Genomic DNA, 18,098 nt, shown 5'->3' with positions numbered 1-18,098 from the left:
ACAAAGAACAATTGCAAGGCTGTTATCTTGGCAATGGAGTCCTGATTCTACCTGTATTCACACAAGCGTGAAGTTACTCATCAGAGCAGTCCCCCTGGAATTTGGTAGAGAACTACACCAAGAAAAATTTGGCATTTGATCTAAGTCAGTCATCTAGACTTAACGTTCAGAAAAAGTGCACGAATTACTCCTCAAGTTGGTTTACTTATTCTTTTTGTTTTGTTTTAGAAAATGAGATGAAAGTGGGATGAAACATCACTTAGAGTTGTTCAGGCCACTATAAAATGGCATCTAGTTTAGGCTATGTATCTAGCCTATGGAAAATGGAAGCTGGGATGCTGAATGTATGTGTATGTGCTAATAGTGCTTATGTACTAATCCACGTGATTAAGAGCTTCAGAACTGCATAATTCCAGTCCTACTACAAAGCCTTGAGGACTTCAAAGCTGTGGACATCACCATCCACATCCAATAGCTCTATTAACCAAGATCAGAAACCAGATCAAAGGATGGGAATGCTTTCCTTGAAAGAATGTATTACTAGCATGAACTTTGCAACGTATTTATCTCTTAATATTAAAAATAATTATTTTAAACAGAATTTGAACACTATGTGTCTCTGTCACAACAAGGGCTTCTTCAGGCTTTAACTGATTTGTAACAGTTCAGTTTAGAGGTACCATCCACTCGAGAAAATTTGGTCTCTTACTTATAAGAACACTAAGGTTTTTATTGATGTGAAAGCACAGCTGTCATGGGCGGTTCCAAAAAGCAGACATGTGAGTAATGTCCACCAGATTTTCTGAATTTGGGATATAACTAAGCAGGCCCAAATGTTAATTCAGTCATTTCCAAATTTTCTCAAGTTGATGATCACGCACAACAAGACTCCAACAAAACTGGAAAATCCTTTCAGATTTAGATTCTAGACCCCATCCTTTTCACTCATACTGAATACTGTCCTCCACAAATTTGTGCATCTAATGAGGATACTGAAGTTGGACAAGACCGAGATCTTTCAATAGAACACCTGGGGAAAACATGTGATCCTCAACTAATACACTGCTCTGGGCTTACTGCAGCCTGGATCCCCTCACTTGGCAGGCACTTTTTAACATCAGTTATAGTAGCCCAATCTGGTCCAGACGGATTTTGGTGAGATGCTCAAGACTGGCAGAGCAAGCAAAGAAACCAAATACTTCAGTCTCTGCCTGTGCTTTACCCAGAGAGCTATTCTCATTACTCTAGCAATACATTACCTTTAACAACTGCTATAATTCATACTGTAGGACCTGCCAGCTGTCCACAGGAAAAAGACCTATGTCACCTTGAAGTTGATGAAGACTCAGTAAATCAGGGATTGCTGAAGCAATTTATTTCAGAGGCTCTCCTAAGGCATGGTCAGTATCTCACAAACATGGGCATACAGCTCCTTCCAGCAGATGGAACTGTGAAGCCTTTCCTGAATTTCTTACGCAAAGGAGTAAGAGAAGTGCAGTTTGAAGGTGCATAACAAACTGACTGGGTTGGATGATCCAACATTACCAGTGGAGAAGAAAAGGCTGCACTTGAACAATAAAGAAGCTGAAAATCAGGAATAAAGGACAACAACAAGAAAAGAGAGGACAAGGCGTATAACAGAAAACATCCAGAAGAGTGAAGATAGTAATCAGAGTAGGGAAGCAACAGGGAGAGAAGGTAAGCAGGGACTAAACTTCTGATCTTTGGCACAGAGTAAAAGACAGGGTAAGAAAGGTGCCCAGAAAGCAGATCATTTCAGAGAATGGTTTTGCTGTGCTTGTCCTTAAAGCCCTCCATGAAAACAGACGAGTCTGAAAATGTGCTAGTATTGACTTCTTTTGGATAAGTGTTTATTGTCCCTCTGAGAAAAGACAGTAACTGTTGACTAAGACTAAAAATCTTCCTATAGAACTAGTAAAGAAGTTCTAGCAGTTTCCCAGTCGTAAGCTGAAATGAGTCAGGCCTCTAAAATCACATGAAATCCTAGACTGGAATTTAGTCATGGCTTCTAAATTTCACCACTCCTTCACAGCCTCAGATCAGTTATGCTGCTATCATCATTAATTGTTTCTTGCAGCTAATAAGCAACATGTAGCACTTTGAAGACAGCTTCCCAAAGAAATGACAATCTGGTTAGGTAAGCGAAACAAATCAGCCATGGAATACAGTAGGAAATAGAGGATAATCCTAAGGAACTGATGTGCTGTGAATGATGGCAAACAATGACAAAGGTTTGTGCTGCAGATGTAAGTCAGCACGTGTCAGTGTCGTGTAGAAAAGATCTGCGTAAGGGATAGTGAAGGAAGGTTGGTTTCCTGGGGATTTTAGAGTGGTGGGACAAGAGCATCAGGTCAGCATGGGAGCAGGAAGAGAGGCACTCAACAGACAACAAGTAAATGCAGAAAGCAGTACAGGCTGCAGAGCAGCTAAAGACAGGACACGTAATTGTCAGGTTAAAACACAGAAATTAGCAGTCCACAACAGTCAAGTAGGAAGCTCTTATTCACATACAAAATGCTACTGGTCCATCATTTATACACAGGTATGACAGTCACAGAATGCACAGATAAGTTAACAGTGTATCAGAATACATCTAGTGAGACCTGGACGAGGGTTTCTGCCTAGGCAGCAATCAAGCAAGGTGTCAGTATACTGAGTTGTGTACTGTGGAAAGGTTCAAGGGACACAGGTTATCCCAGAGGATGACCTGGCTCAAAGTGCTGAATAGCATCCAGTCCCTGCAGTTTGGAGCCTGTATGCCTTTCTACATCTGCAAATTGTCATCATCTACTCTCTGGGACGGTTATTCAGAGCTAGTTGGCACTGTTATCCAGGAAAGGTGATTTTAATTACCCTTTTAAATGAATAACGAACATGGAAAACAATTTCTAAATGGAAAAAATGAAGAACTGAATTAACACAAAATGATCTGAAATGAGCACAAAGGAGGATTATTAAGAAAGACAATAAGATGATTTTACTCACTGAGAGTTTTTCCTTTGCTTGTTTAAATACACCAGGAGCCTGGTTTGTTTCACCAACTGCTGCTGAGAGACCCAAAGAAAGACTTGATGGTTAAAAATAACAGCAATAATAAGCATTTCCACTTAGCAAACTTGTTAGAACGCTCATATACCTTGGAACTACAATGCAAAGCAATTATCTTGTGAATATGTCTCAGTGAACTCATCCTAAAAATGTCTTATATTCATTGCACTTGAGTTAAAATTGTACTTTACATATGTCAAAGAAATCCAGCTTTTGTATTCACGTACCTGGAGATCTAAGAATCACAGTAAAAAGTTCCAAGGCCAACTAAAAGAGGCTCTAGTTCCGAAGGTTCATCTCAAGATACCCCTTACCAACTGATCTTCAGAGAGCACTGAACAACTGTCCTGTAAAAATCAGGCTCCCTTAAGTAACCCACTAATGAAAATTTCTAAATAAAGGACGCTGAAATCACCCCTATTTAAAATACTAGCCAAAATTCCAGTTGGAAAGAGAGAGATTGTCTGGTGAATTACCATCCCAGTTGGATGGTCAGTGCGGTCAGCCACTATGGTCAGTGCGTCACAGCTCAACCAAGCTCTCACACTTTAGCATTCAAATTACACCTGGGACATCAAGTATATTAATTCACTATTTCATTTCTCTGATGCAATATAGCTTAAGATTTTCCTCTCTGGGTCGGATTCCATCCTTACAAAGTCGTGGAATAGGGGAGCTTTTCAGAAAGCAGGCTATTAGTTTCACCCTGATGATGCTGTTCTAGAAGTAATTCACTGCCTAAAATCTATCTAGATATCAAATCCTTAGGCATCTCTGCCACAGGGATCCTTGGAAAATGCAGAAGCAAGACAGTGGGCATACATGACATCCTCTAGTAGTAATCCCAACAGGATTGGGCTGTTACAGCAGCCCTAACACATTGTACAGGACGGAGACATTCAACTTTCTCCTCTCTCTGTGCAGTTTCTAAGCATGGCGAGGGGATTTCTGGTTTCTTGCCACACATCCCACTCAGTAGCTGGGTCCTCTTAGAATAATCTCCTTCTAAACTGAACAAGTAGGAAAGAAAGCTTATGAGGAGGAAAAAAAACGTATAGCTACATACTATACTTTTGGATTTGTACCAGTGATAAGTGCAGCATAGTCCTTCAGTATCACATTTTACCCTATCCGCTATGGCTGGCTTTGGTCAGTTCTGCATCTCTTCAAAATAATCACAAATTATATCTTTCCTCCTTCCTTTGGTATTGAGACCTAATCAGCCATCACACAGCCATCATAGCTGTGCTGCTCCTGCTGACTTACCTGATAGCACCACAACTTGTCCATCTGAACAAAAGATCTCTACGTGTCTGCTAGCAGTTTAAGTACAGAACAAGCATCTTTTACCTCTTAAGGGACAGCACAACTGAAGACTTGCAACAGAAGTGGATCGCGTGCTGACTCCTGCTCATAGCCAAGCAGTTGGCCTGGCCTTGCCCTAAAACCATGCCTCTGATGGCACAACAGCAGCAGCAACTCACAGCCACAAAGCATGAGTCAAAGCGGGGTTTCCCTCGCATAACTACATCAGTAACATCAAAGATTTCAATTTCAAAGATTTCCTTGGAGTTGGCCACACAGTTTCTTGTTCAAATGTTAAGGATGAATCTCAATCAACAGTCCTTCCTTGGAAAATATGGCAGTATACGTTACCAGCATTTGTCAGCACTTACCTCACGGTGACACGGGAATTTTCTTTTCTGTTATTGAGAGGAACAGAATGACTTAATTTCCTGGCCCACTATGTAGAAAATCTGAGCAAATACTAACTTCCTGTTATGGACTCTTGTATCTTATGGTTGGATGTGTTTCATTTTGAAGACACAGAAAAGGCAACACTGAGGTTTTAACTAACTGGAATTTACTTAAGGTGCACAGACTGCAGTGTTTTGGTGGGACCCCATTGGCCAAGCATCAAACAAGTTGAGAGGACCAGTCCAAATAGGATGTACTGACAGCTGAAACTGGCTTCAAGAAACGGTGCCATGTTTTACATAAAAGAAAACATGAGTGAAACAATGCCCCTCTAAGTTCCTGATCCTGGAAAGAACTGAACGACTGGTTTAGGCTCAGGGATATGTGTGTTAACATATGGTGCCTACACTCTTGGTGTGCAGTGCTGCTATATGACAAACTTGCACGTGGTGTCTCTTCAACTCCCCTCATTAAGCAGAAAGAGGGGAGGTAGAAGACAATAAGGGATAACTGAGTTTTCCAGCAACAGTGAGCATGGTGAAACGGTTTTACAGATATTTTTGTTCACTTTGTGGCATACCGTTTGGCTTTAGAGCCCAAATCAACATCACTGTGAATTTTATGACCAATCTGAGTCCCTTTTTTTGTTGTTGTTCTGTTTTGTTTTTGATTCTATCTCTGTGTTTAGAAGTAATGAGATGTCATTCTTGCTTTACATTTCTCACTTCATTTAATACATCTGCCACGCTACTTATTAAGAGGGGAAGAAAAAAGCTTTGACTGTTGCCAGGCAGCACACATTCACTCAAGGCACTGAGCAGGTTTTGTTATGCAAGTCTACTGGGATGACTCAGGTCTGAGAGATGCTGCTGGGCCAGAATAGTTGAGAAGAGTTAGAGTATGAGAAGGCAAGACAGCACTGACCACATAACTGCAGAAATGCAGTCAGAGTTAGAATGCTACAAAGCCAACACGCTTTTTGTGACATGAACAATCAACTCCCCATTTCCAACACTTACTGAATCCTCCCTCTGGTCTTTTGCAAGAATACAAGAAGTTGTAACTGCTGTAAATAGTAAAACATATCGAAAAAGAGTTGTTTTAATCTATATTAAACTTTAGTTCACTTTCCCCTACCAAATACTAATTTTTTGACTGAAATGCAATTGTAGTGTGAGTCCAGATTCCTTCTCTCTCAGCTTCATGCTGCATGTGGATGGATTTCCCCTGTGGATTTTGACTGTACAGCATAAACATCAGTAACAGAGTGGAAAGTGTAAAGGCAGATAACATCGATCAACAAAATACAAGTCTGAAACACTTCTTATTATGCAGGAGAGTAAAGCAAAATAATGGAAATGCATACCATGGTTTAAGCTGTCAACATTTTCCCACCAGAAAAAAAAGGCATAAGAAAAGAAGAAGGAAACAAAAGAAGAAAATGGTGAGCAAACTCCTAGAACAACACACTATAAGCATGATGCCAAGTTACAACCACAGCATTGGAAGTCCAAGCAATGACAAGCACACATGATCATGACCTCCTTTAAATAAACAAATACCAGGAAAGAAAAAAAAAATGATTAAAAAAAAATGAAAAAAGCAATACTATTTGTGAAGATAGTCTTGGAGGAATAATAACTAAAAAAGAGAAAAGCTGCTATAGCCATGAGATTAAAAAAAAAAGTCTATGTTTGCCAGCCACATTGCATAACTGAACAGAATGCAGTCACCTGTCTGCTTCCGTTTAACACAGGAGAGATGAGTTGGTCTAGTATATTTGATAGCAGGTTTTAAAATGATTTTCCTGGAGGGAGAGTGGGCCTGAACTTCAGTTTTTTTAGCAAGTTCAGCTTTCTTATACACTGCTATGGACAAGAAAACACAAAAACACATAATCAGGAAAAAAACAGCAAAGTTTCATACAGTACATCAAGTGGCAGGCCCACTGCTCCACAACTGCAGCTCTAAGCAGTGTTTCTACTGAGGTGATCCAAGCTAAGTTGGAAGACGGGAGCACTGATCATTCATCTCAGATGTGCTTCCCAAAACTCTGTGGGGATTCCTGAACTGAGACTGGTGGAGCAGTGAGCCTTGCACATGGCTTTTCACATAACTGTGCAGTGTCTCATTAAATAGCACCGCACATAATAGTGTTAAGATGCACATCAACTACAACAGAGTAACCTAACGATACTGCACGATACTACAAAAAAAAATTAAATATATATATATATAGTAAGAGGGAGTGTTAAATGAACCTTTTTTCCTTCTCACTTCATCTCTGGAGAGTGTGCTAGGTTCCTTTTTAGCTATTTTCCTTTCAGGAGTAGAAATCCTGCCTCTCCCAGTTTTAAAAGGTTTCTCTTTTTTATGCTTATCGAGAGATGATCTTCGCAATTCTCTCTCTGCCTTCTCCTCTTTAGGAACAGTCTCTAACTGTTCAGTCATGATGCTCCTATCATCATCTGTAGGATCAGAGCACATTGTAACAACAAACAGAAGATTAGTAACAAATGTTAGCAATACTGCAGTGGATGCAGGGTAAAATAATAATTTAAGACTGAGCAGATGGATTAATTAAAAAAAAAAAAAAAAAAAAAAAGGTAGGCAATTCTACCATTCTTTAAACATGCTGAAATTATTACTACAGCTACAATAATTTTGCTTTTTGATCATTACGGTTTGGAAGCAAAAATATTAAACACACAAAACAAAAAGGATAATGCACACCTTGAGTATCTGCCCAGAGACTGTCTGTGTCCATGATGGAGTCATCAACTGTTGTTTCATCTTTGTAATCATCACACGTTTCCGTTTTGTAGTCAGTGAGCAAGATTTCTTCTCTCTCAGGTGAAGCAGGAGCTTCTGGGGAGCCCTCCCTTGGCTCAGCTTGAATGTCAACCACTTCCTCAATCTCCAGCTCCTCTTCAGCCTGGGAGTCCACTGCTTCGATGTCTTCCTGCTGGGTAGCAGCAAAACGTACACTGTGAGAAGCAGATTCGCCCTCATCAACTGTTGTCTGCACCACTGTGATAAAGTCATCCTCTACTGTCACGACTGATTCAATAATGCCTTTCAGTTCAGGCAGTGCTTCTGGGCAAACCTTGGCTAGCAATTTTTCATCAGTAGGTTTCCCAAAGTCCATTTCTGGGGGTATTTCTGATACAAGATGATGTTTATCCTCTTCTTTCTCTTCTTGTCCACCTAACTTCTCTTCCTCGTGGTCTTCTCTTTTTGTGGCCTCAGCTGTCACTTCTGATGGCAGCAACGTTTGGACCTCTGTAGGTTTCACAACTGTATCAGGAATCTTTTCAGTTTCCTCTGGAGGCTGTGGGATGCTCTCCATCTGAATCTCAGCAGGCTCCTCCTGGGGAGGCTCAGCTTTTGGAAGGAGGAGCTCCGTGGAAGGTTCCTTTGCTGGCAACTGCGTAGACACCTCTTCCTCAGACACAGATGGTTTTGGAGCTTCTCCTTTGATATCCTCCTGCTTCAAGGGTTCTCCGTTCAAACTTTCTTGGGTTTGATCATGTTCTCCACTAGATTCATAAGATTCTTCTTTATCAACTGCCTCTTGATGTACCAGATCAGGCTTAGCTACTTTCTCCTTAATTTCTGTTTCAGACAGTTTGGTGCTGTCCTTCACATAACTAGGCTCGGTCTTGGAAAGTAAATCTGCATCCTTTGCTTCTCTGGACAAGATGATCTGATCTTTCTGTTGAGTTTCTTTGGGCTCAGGCTCTGTTTTTTTAACAGGGGCTTTGTCCTTCCCTGAAGGGAGAGAATCAACCTCACAGATCCTACTGTCTAGCTGACTCTGATATTCTTGGTCAGCTCTCCTGGCAGCCACTTCCATATCATGCTTTATGGCATTGTAGTCTGGTTTTATTGGAGCTTCTATCTCAGCTATTTCAGGAACAACGCTAAGAGTCTTCTCCTTCTCCATCAAGAAAGAAATAGCATCTCTTTCTGCTGTTACCTGTGTAGCTAATATTCTGTCGTAGGTGGTATCATCGGGGACATGAACTTTATCAGACACGGCTTCCTCTTTCATTTCTAAGACTGCCTCAGGTTTTGCCTTCTCTGACTCTGAATCTTTAATGGAATAGCCCTCTTTAAAGTCAGCTTGATCTTCACTTTTTTCCAACACAGTATCGAGCTTCTCTTTTTTCTCCTGCTCGAAGTCCCTCGCTAGAAAAGACTCACCAGTCGCATGCTGCGTCAAGTCTTTTTCACTGAGGAATTCTTCTTTGGATTTTTCAGCTGCTGCCAGCTTCACTTCTATTAAAGACAGGTCAGGAGCTAGGCTGCGTCTCAATTTTTCATCTGCGCCTTCATAAAAGGGACAGGTTTCACTTGTTAAATTCTCACTGTCCTGCACTGGAGAAGGGAGAGGGACTGTGTACTTATTGAAAACACAGTAGCCCAAGTCTTCTAGCTGACTTTCAGCTTTTAGAGTTACATGGTTTTCATCTGTCACAGATGTCAGGGCAGTGCTGCTGTCTTCCACCACAGCATCAGAAGGAACCGACTTCTTCTGTGCCACCTCAGCATCTGCACTCACCGATGCTACTCTGGATCTCGTCCCTGCTAAATCTAACATTTCAGGCAGGTCAGGAGCCAAGACAGCACCATTTTTGTAATAGTCTTTGGCTGGGAAAGGCGATTCAACCAAGGTCTCAGGCTGGACTTTTTCTTCTGTCATTGCTTTTTCTTCTTCAGTGTGCTCATCTTCTTCTCTGCTATCAATGGGGAAACAAGGGGCCCTCTCCATTGCTGGTGTGGTTGCTGGCAAGTAGTCATCGCCTTCATCCATACTCCCACTAGTGTTAGTTAGAATATCTGATGCAAGGGGAGAAAGATCATGTGCACGGCCAAAGCTAAATCCCAGAGCTATAGAATCCAGGCAGGACATGGGCAGGTTAATAGACATACTTCTCTGCTCAATTGCAGATCTGCCCCCAAGTCCCAGGCTCCTGCTCAGAGTTAGGTCATCTTTATTTTTGCTGTGGAGCTCTCGCTTATCCCCATAGACTTTGGGATCAATAGTGAACATTCTTTCTGTTGGGGAACTTGGTTCTTCAGATTTGTCTGGTGTATAGCTCTGAGCCAGGGTACTGTACCCTATTTCACGAGCAGGCATACTCTGCTGCTGATCCAATTCCATCTGTAATTCTTCCTCCTCCTCCTCTTTGTCTTCAGGTATCAGACGATCTGCCTGGTAAGTCTCATACGCACTCTCTTTAGTGTCACTTAGCTCATAGTAATCGCTGCCTTGTTTTAGAGTGTCTGTTTTGAAGGCTTCCTCTTTCAGGGCAGAGGTTTCAAAATACTTGGACATTCCCGATCGATCCACTTCTGTTTTCATTTCATGAGTAGCTGAAACACTTTCCTTATCCTCCTTGGTTTCTTTTTTAACATCTTTCTCTTGAGAAGGTTCTGGAGCAGGAGCCTTATCAGCGGTTGAACTTGGTGCCTCAGGGCTCTTCTCTGTTATTTGGGATAACTGTGGAGTATCAGGGTGCTCAGTTGTTTTCTCAGGGAGCGGCACATGGCTTAATTTGCCAGGGGATACCTCTGTGCTTGGCTGCACGTCCTTTTTCATAGCCGTTGTTGCTTGGAGCCCAGTTTGGTCCATTTCTTTTTCTGCCTTGAAAAGATCAGACATTTTAGTTTCACCATCCTTTGGGAAGTCTGCTTTGTGTGGGGGAAGTGTCTCAACTTCAGTCTTTGTGGTAAATTTAGCATCATCTAATATTCGAGCCTCCCCTTTATCGTAGAAGTCATACCTTTCTTCCTCATCAGTCTCATCCTTGGTCATGTCCTTTTCCTGCTCCCATGCAGGGATTTTCTGTGTGCTTGGTGTTTTCAGGCCATCTACAGTTACTGTTGAGACTTCTTGCAGAGTTAGGGTCATGCCTCTGTGGGCCTGTTCATCTTCAGCAAGTTCTTTGGCAAGCAGTTGGTCAGCAGGTTCAGGTTTTATTTTGGCACTGTCTTTGAGGGGAAGATCCTGGGGGATAGCAAGAGATGGGTCTGAAGGCAGTTCACTTTTGGCTGCTTCTATCTTGGGTTCTGATGTGAACAGAGAACTTCCATCACGGCTGACGGCAAGATCTTGGACATCTTTAAGGTCATCTTTAAATGTCACAGATAGAACTTGGTTGGATGATGAGGGCTTCTCTGCAGTCCTTTCTTCTGTTTTGCTCCCTTTAGGCAATTCAGATGGCAAGTCCTTTTGCACTTGAGAAATAGGAAGCTTGGCAGGAGGTTCTGCAAAACTGGCTTCCAATTTCTTCTGTGAATCGGTTTCCAAGATCTGTTCTGATAGAGGTGAAGGCATATTTTCTCTGTCTTTGCTCTGTGAATCCTTTTTATCTGTAGCCTCTGTTTTTGCTGGCTGTGGAACTAAGGCATCATGTTTAGGTTGCTCAGTCTTACTGTCTTTTCCAGATTCCTGTCGCTTTGTGTCTAATGGATCTGTTGTGAAAGGGCACGTGCCCTCCTGGACATGGAATTCCATCTTCGTGGCTGCAATTAAATCTGAAGTAGTTTGTTTGGGTTTCATAATAAAATTATTCAAAGCACTTACAGGCAGGCAGTCATGTGGTGTATAGAACATCTTGGTATGAATGATGGAGAGGGAAAAATATGCGAACATGCAGCAAGGCTATCCACACAGAAATCTGCTTTAAAGCATTAAATCCTAGTTTCCTTTCAATATATGATATTTTGCAGTGAAAATGTGACTTGCACACAAGTAAAAGTGGCAACTGAAATTAGATCATTTCACGTGACAACTTCATCTTCCCTGTTTGTATACAAAAACAAACCAGAAATAATCCTCACTTCACTGGCAATTTCTGCTGTACTCTGAGGCTTATGTTAGTTTGCTTTTCTAAGTTTTGTAAGATTAAGACCAACGAACAGTATCACTGTGTGCTGCTTACATTTAAACAAACACATTCCTGTATTTATTTTACCTTTCTCAACCACACGTGTGCTAAGCTAAAGCAGTAATAAGTACAAGAGGAGTGTCAGAAGAAGCTACTGTTTTAGCTGCATCAGCTTTCGACATTCATCCCTTGGCAAATGGAAAAATCTCACTGCTGCCATGAAAGTGTAAATGGGCAGCAGAGCTATGAACAGTGCTAGACTCAGAGGTCTCCAGCATGGCCAGTCATCTTCAGCTGTAACTGAATACCAGCCATGTTTCAATGACTGCAGCACAGCCCTAATTAAGTTGATTTAAAACTGAAAATACTACACTTACAACATGTCACTATATTTGTATGGAATACTACCTAGTTATTTTTATATATACTCTATTAATCATTAATACCTTTTTTTTTTAATATCCTTTGGAAAATGATGATTCCTATCATATGGGGAAAAGAAATACAGCAGAATACTTTCTGCATTAGTCTGTAAATAAGCATTTACAAGTTTTTCTTTCTAAAACTTATTACAACAAGCATTGGGCCAAATCTGAATCTCCTTACATCTGATTTAAAGCCCATGGAGCCATTTTCTGACTCAGGTGAATATGAATTTGTCAGAATAACTACTATCAAACTACAGGTCATTCTTTAAATATTTGCATGCAAAGTTAAAAAAGCTACTGCCATTCTACATTCTGCAGGTAGAAAGAAAACAGAATTCTACACCTCCAATACTTTTTAATCCTTTGTGTTTTTACATTTCATGACTTGCAGGCCCCATGAAGTATAAAAACAAAGCCACTGAGCAGATGTCATCCTTCTTTCACAGACATGGCTTAACTAGATACTGACTTTTCTTGCGTATCCTATCGTGCCTTTTACTCTAGCACCAATGTACAACACCAATGGCATCTAAAGATATTCTGACTGCCAAGGGAATTTAATTTTCTTGAGGTGGGTCTGATGGAAAGCCAGCTTCCCAGATGCAGCCCTTCTTCACCAGGTACTGAATGGATGGCTATATCACTACTCCATGCAATGTGTCTTTACACCTTGTTATGCTGACCGACGAGAAATGCCATGAAAAGGACAATCTTGAAGCCTAGTTCTCGTGTACTGAAAGACAATTGCTTGGAGTAAATACTTTGTCACAGTAAGCAGATCAGAACTTGATGCTTTACACCCCATCCTAAACTTCATGAAGAAGGTGAATATCTCAGTGCAGTTGATGGGGCTTTGTCTGAGCAGGGCACTCCGGTCAGGTTAAATCTTTGTAATAAGGTAAGACACGCAAAAAAACCCAGAGTTTTTGCAATGATCCAGGGAGAAGGGGTGGGCTGCAATGAATGGCAAGGATATGACATAAGAAGCAATAGCTTTAGGGAAGCTAAACCAGAATGCACAGAAGCACACACACAGAAATATACTGCACGCTGCAAATGAAAACATTTCTACAGTTCAAGCCTCTTTATGTCACAGTTAAATTCATTAAATCTACTTTCTGAAAGAAAAGCAGATGAATCTCCGCACCAAAAAGAAAAAAAAATATACAAACATTAGCAATGTGACTGGCAAACATGTCTGAGATGGGGGGCAAAAGGCTTGCGCAGAGCAATCGGCTTAGCTGCAAAGCACTTGTATCATGGCAGGTAAAAAGAAAAAAAAGGAATCAGCTGCAGCAGCGGGAAACCATGTTGTCATACAGCACCTATGCAACCATAGTATCTGCTACACACTCTTCAAGCATAATAACAAGAGCAGTCATACTAATAAATGGAAAGAACAGGAAATGAAGCAGCCTTGAAAAGCACTGGAGAAAGCTGGAAGATTCACTGGCAGCAAACACATGCAATCCTACTGAGGACACACCTTCCGCAGCCAAGGAAGGGGATGTGTCTTTCAGAGGCATTTCCCCCACAGCTGTTAGGCTCTCCCTGCTGGATGCCACACTTGGTATTTTGTCTTCGTGACACACTGTGGCCTCCAAACCAAAATCCGGCCGACCCTCACCAAGGCCCTTGGCCTGCTCTGAAGGCTCAGGGGGCCCATGCTCTTTCCCCAGTTGCGTCCCAGGAAGAGCAGCAGGTTTCACTTCCACAGCCATCCGACTCTCTACTGGTTCTTCTTCTTGGAGATGGAAAAAGGAGGCGACATCAACACCAACAGTAAACACCAAGCACAAAGCTCAACACGACTGGTTTTCTTAACACTTTCAGCTCTGAACATTTCAGATTTCTAGGGTTTGCTAGAATCCAGCCCATTTTAATTGCAATAGAATTGATTTTTCCCAAAGAAAAAATACCGAACAAACCCCAAAACACCTTGTCTCCCCCAGAGAAGCACGTTTATGCTGGAAGATGAGAGCTGAAAGTGCTTTATAGGTACACCTCTCCCAAAGATGACTGTGAGTCAAATGTTCATTGGAAATGGAGATGATATTGAACGATGGATGGCTCTGAGAACATCAGTGCACTTTTGATAGATGTGCTGTTTAACCCAGTACGAGACATTGAATTGAGGTGGGGTAAGGTATGAGTTGTTAATTTATTTCCCCTTGCTGTTACTGTCTGCTAAATGACAGCAAGTCTGCCAATTACATGGGTCCTGGTTTTGGCAAAGCATTCAACCACTTGAACAGTCTTAATAAGCCTTGCACATAGCTGGGAACTAATGATTTCACCAGAGTCCAGCCAAGATTCTTACACCGAGTGCTTTGTGAACTGCTTCGCCCTTGGGCTGCCTGAGATCTGAACCCCAGTTGTGAAGACCACAGGTGTAACACAAGGACTCTTCATTTGCTTTTCTGTCTCCCTCACTAGCCTCTAGGCTCCTCTCCTCATCACCAGTTAAGCCAAAGAAACCGATGAACACCACGTTCCTCTGAAGTTTTGAAATACATTACTTTGCCTACAGGTTGCTAGAATCAGTAGACTAGTACCAAGAATGGTCTTCGTTCTACTCTTGCCATGGAAGAAAGTCTCCCTTCTATCTTGCCACTGCTGTTCAGACAGAATATTACTTTGCTCTGCTACTATCTCTTCCAATAGGAAATTAGGATTCAGTGTGAATCCTTCGATTCAGCAAAATTTGTAAGCAGCTGACCACCAGCCAAACTCAAATACACCTAATAACCACTCTGGGTTTTAAGTACAGTCCCATGTTTAAGGACTTTGCTGAATCAGGCTTAGAAAAAAGTGGTTTTGAATCTGAATCTCCTGGCATTAAAATTAAACCTCTTTACAGGGGCGTGATTTTTCTCCTGAGACTGACCCAGTTAAAGGTAGGCAATCAACCACCCACTTCAGTTATGGCCTTTCGAAAGTAATTTAAGGAACACAAATTTCAGGCTGAGAAAATACCACTACGTAAAGTGCAACATTATTAATAACACGTAAAAATGTAGTTAGGGAAAGATACTGTATCTTAAGTGAACAGAAGCTAGAAGATTCCAAATTGGAACTGGACCAATGCCTGAGGGATATTTACATATGGCAGATTGTGAAAGGAGCCCAGCAGAACAGCAAGTGTCCAGACAATAGAGGCCCTTACTCAAATAACTTGCTGTACTGCTTGTTTTTTCCAATTTTATGTAGTTGTGTGTGTGCATTCCTTTTAATTAAAGAAGTTACTTTACCTCATTTTGATGGCAATTACTTCACTCAGTGCCATGTGTTAAAACTAATTACTCAGTAAGTCTTTTCTTAATTAGGTAAAAATAGTGCATATCTAGCACTGAAACATTACAGGTTAGGCTTCTGGTGCAAAGCAGTGCCGAGGTTCCTTTAAAGTGGCAAAGTCCCCAGAGAACAAATCGTATCATCTATATTAGATCCCTCTTTTACTGAGTCAGCACATATAGGGGCACACAGCTCAGAAATGGATAAAATCTGGGAAGAAAAATCCCATCCTCACCGCTAACACAAAGAAAATACTGTGGCTCTCTCAGTATTACTAGAACTCATCATACAGAATTTTTGAGAATAGGGATACTTAAAAGAACCACTGAAAAAGAACTTGCATGAAGTAAATAGACTTCATTGCAGCAGCTGGAAAAGATCTGGCAATAGCTGCAAATGAAAAGGTTTTCAAGAATGGATAAGCACAGGTATATGCAGAGGCAAACAACCTGATACGTAAACAATGCTAACAATATCAAAAGTTTGCATCAGCAAACAATTTCACTAGATGTGGATGTGCATGATTGGCAATTACGCTGCTTACGAACTAAAAAGCAGGAATGTTTTAAGAACAAATGCAGAAACCCAACCACAGTAAGGCTACGCCTGTGATTTTCTGACTCTCCCAGCTTCAGGCAGGTATCCTGACATAACAATCTGCAGTTATTTGCATTGCTCTCATTCTGGTGCTGCTGCACTACTGGGCTACATTATCCTGTTAACTGTGGACAAGCCTCCTGCTCTTGAAATGCCCCACTGAGCTATTTCAGTCACAGACACACATCCCCAGAGAATTCAGATCTGCTTTTAACTTCACCTCCTGTGTATCAAGATTAAGTTAATCAAATACTGCCTGATGAAACATGATCCAGTTTGCTTTGGATAACAAGTCACAATTCTCATTAGACACTGAAAAAGATTCTCCCTCGACTCCTAAAAAGTTGATTTTATGTAAACTCCACAAATAAAATAATACTTACTGATGGACCTAGGCTGCAGAAGGAAGGGGTACAGGAACAAACAAATAGCAAACTTTTTAATACATCTGCCTTGTTTGCAGCCAGCTGACAGTGTTGACGGTGCATCCACAGAACAGCCAGAGATCAAACGTGACCCAGTACTGCCTGAAGACACCACTATGTACTGGGGAAAAAAAAACTGATTTCCTCTGTCTAGTGAAGAGCTAAAGATCCTCCACTGCTAACTCTAGTACAGGTATGAGTTTAACTCAGCTGACTTAACTTCGGTAACAACCTTCTAACCCACTCTGCACACTGTTCCTAGCTGTGATTCACTGTCACAAAGTACAAATTAGTGTCTGCTCTTTTTGCACCTGCCATCAACTTGGCCAGTAGACCTACATGGTTTAAGCATGGTTCCATTGACACCAAAATAGCATTCAATGTTCACACTGCAGCTTCACTTTGAGAATGAAAGTCTTGGGAGTCAGACACTTTCCTTCCCCAGAAAGCAGCAATCCCAGGCACACATATAATGGAATGGATGGCAGGTGGGTAGAGGGGAAGAGGAACAAAATGGGACCATGCTCAGTTCACCTTCATCATAGCCCAACAAGACCTCTGCGCTCTTCACTGTGGCACTGGGATGTGTACAAGAGCCAGTCCACTCTGAGCTGAACAAAGGGTGCTCATAGTACTCCTCATCCGAATTGTAGGGCTCATCATCGGCTACAGACACTGAGATGGAGGGGGCCAGGCCTTTATGCCACTCCCTGCTGGCAGCAGGCCCGCAGCCTGGGCACAGGGGTAGCGGTCCCACCTTATCCTCCGCCCCTGCATCTACAAACAGACACACAGACAAAAACTGCAGGACAGACAGACAGAAACACGGCAAGACAGGATGGATGCATGCACCAGCAACACTAGCCACTGTGTCATACTGCAGAGTGGGTGAAATCAGCCAAGCTGCAAAGTAATGCAGGATGGAGGGATGGGGCAGCTGTGTGTTTTAACACGTGCCATGAATGTGGCACTTCCTGCAAGCTCTGTGAACACTGGGAACCAACAGCCGGAGTAAACTAATTTCCAGACTGCACTCATTATTTAGAGGAATATACACTGCACACAAACCACATCTCACAACTTCCACTGGCTGTTCTAAAAACTTTTGGACTATCCCAACAGTTGCATTCTTTTGTATTCCTCGTCAACAGGTGTCAACGGCAGTCATCAAGGTGTGCTTTTTTTTGTTGTTGTAAGTCCTTCAATTGTAAGTGTAAACTAATTTGCTTTTCACCAATTGTCGTTTTTTATCTATTTCAAATGTACTCACTCCTCTCCTTTTCCTATAATTAACAGTTAAACAAAATGAACAAACAAACATAAGTGCCTTTGTCTAATTGCCAGCTTTTTTTTGCTTCTGAAAGAGGCCACACAAAGCTGCTCATAGCACTCTCTGTTGGTCCTGTATTTCACACTGTTGTGGCTCATTTCTGTTGGAGAAAAAGCTTCCCACCTCAGAGTTTACCAGTTCTTCAGAATGACACCTTTATTTACCTGCCGCTGTAGCTTCACAGATAATCACATAATCAGTTCAGGACAACATCATCTACTGACAGCTACAGGGAGAGACAGCCTGGGTTTGCTCTTCCAGGACAAAAATAATACAGTGCAACAAAAATGACTGACCCATACAGACCTGAAGAGGAGACCTGGCTACAGTCCGCTCTGACCAAGAATTGAGCCATGAAAAA

At 41.7% G+C, this 18,098-nt stretch overlaps 1 protein-coding gene across 33 annotated transcripts in view; it reads right to left on the bottom strand.

Annotated features, from left to right (window-relative positions):
- The window catches only part of MAP2 (microtubule associated protein 2), a 112,207-nt gene that overhangs the window by 19,193 nt on the left and 74,916 nt on the right, over window positions 1–18,098 (bottom strand). For 6 of the 33 annotated variants that reach the window (XM_052676158.1, XM_052676152.1, XM_052676162.1 and 3 more), the window contains 5 exons: window positions 13,578–13,835; window positions 7,501–11,298; window positions 7,029–7,235; window positions 6,501–6,635; window positions 3,007–3,068 (listed from right to left, as the gene is read on the bottom strand). In XM_052676158.1, the coding sequence (XP_052532118.1) occupies window positions 3,007–3,068; window positions 6,501–6,635; window positions 7,029–7,235; window positions 7,501–11,298; window positions 13,578–13,835 (4,460 nt within the window). Of the gene's footprint in view, window positions 1–3,006; window positions 3,069–6,500; window positions 6,636–7,028; window positions 7,236–7,500; window positions 11,311–13,577; window positions 13,836–18,098 lie in introns of all 33 variants that reach the window. The other 27 variants (XM_052676165.1, XM_052676176.1, XM_052676166.1 and 24 more) reach the window with 12 other exon arrangements.

The sequence above is a fragment of the Tympanuchus pallidicinctus genome, unplaced genomic scaffold, assembly GCF_026119805.1.
Source record: "Tympanuchus pallidicinctus isolate F22 unplaced genomic scaffold, pur_lepc_1.0 scaffold15, whole genome shotgun sequence".
Lineage (NCBI taxonomy): Eukaryota > Metazoa > Chordata > Aves > Galliformes > Phasianidae > Tympanuchus > Tympanuchus pallidicinctus.
This window is presented reverse-complemented; position numbering and strand designations above follow the sequence as displayed.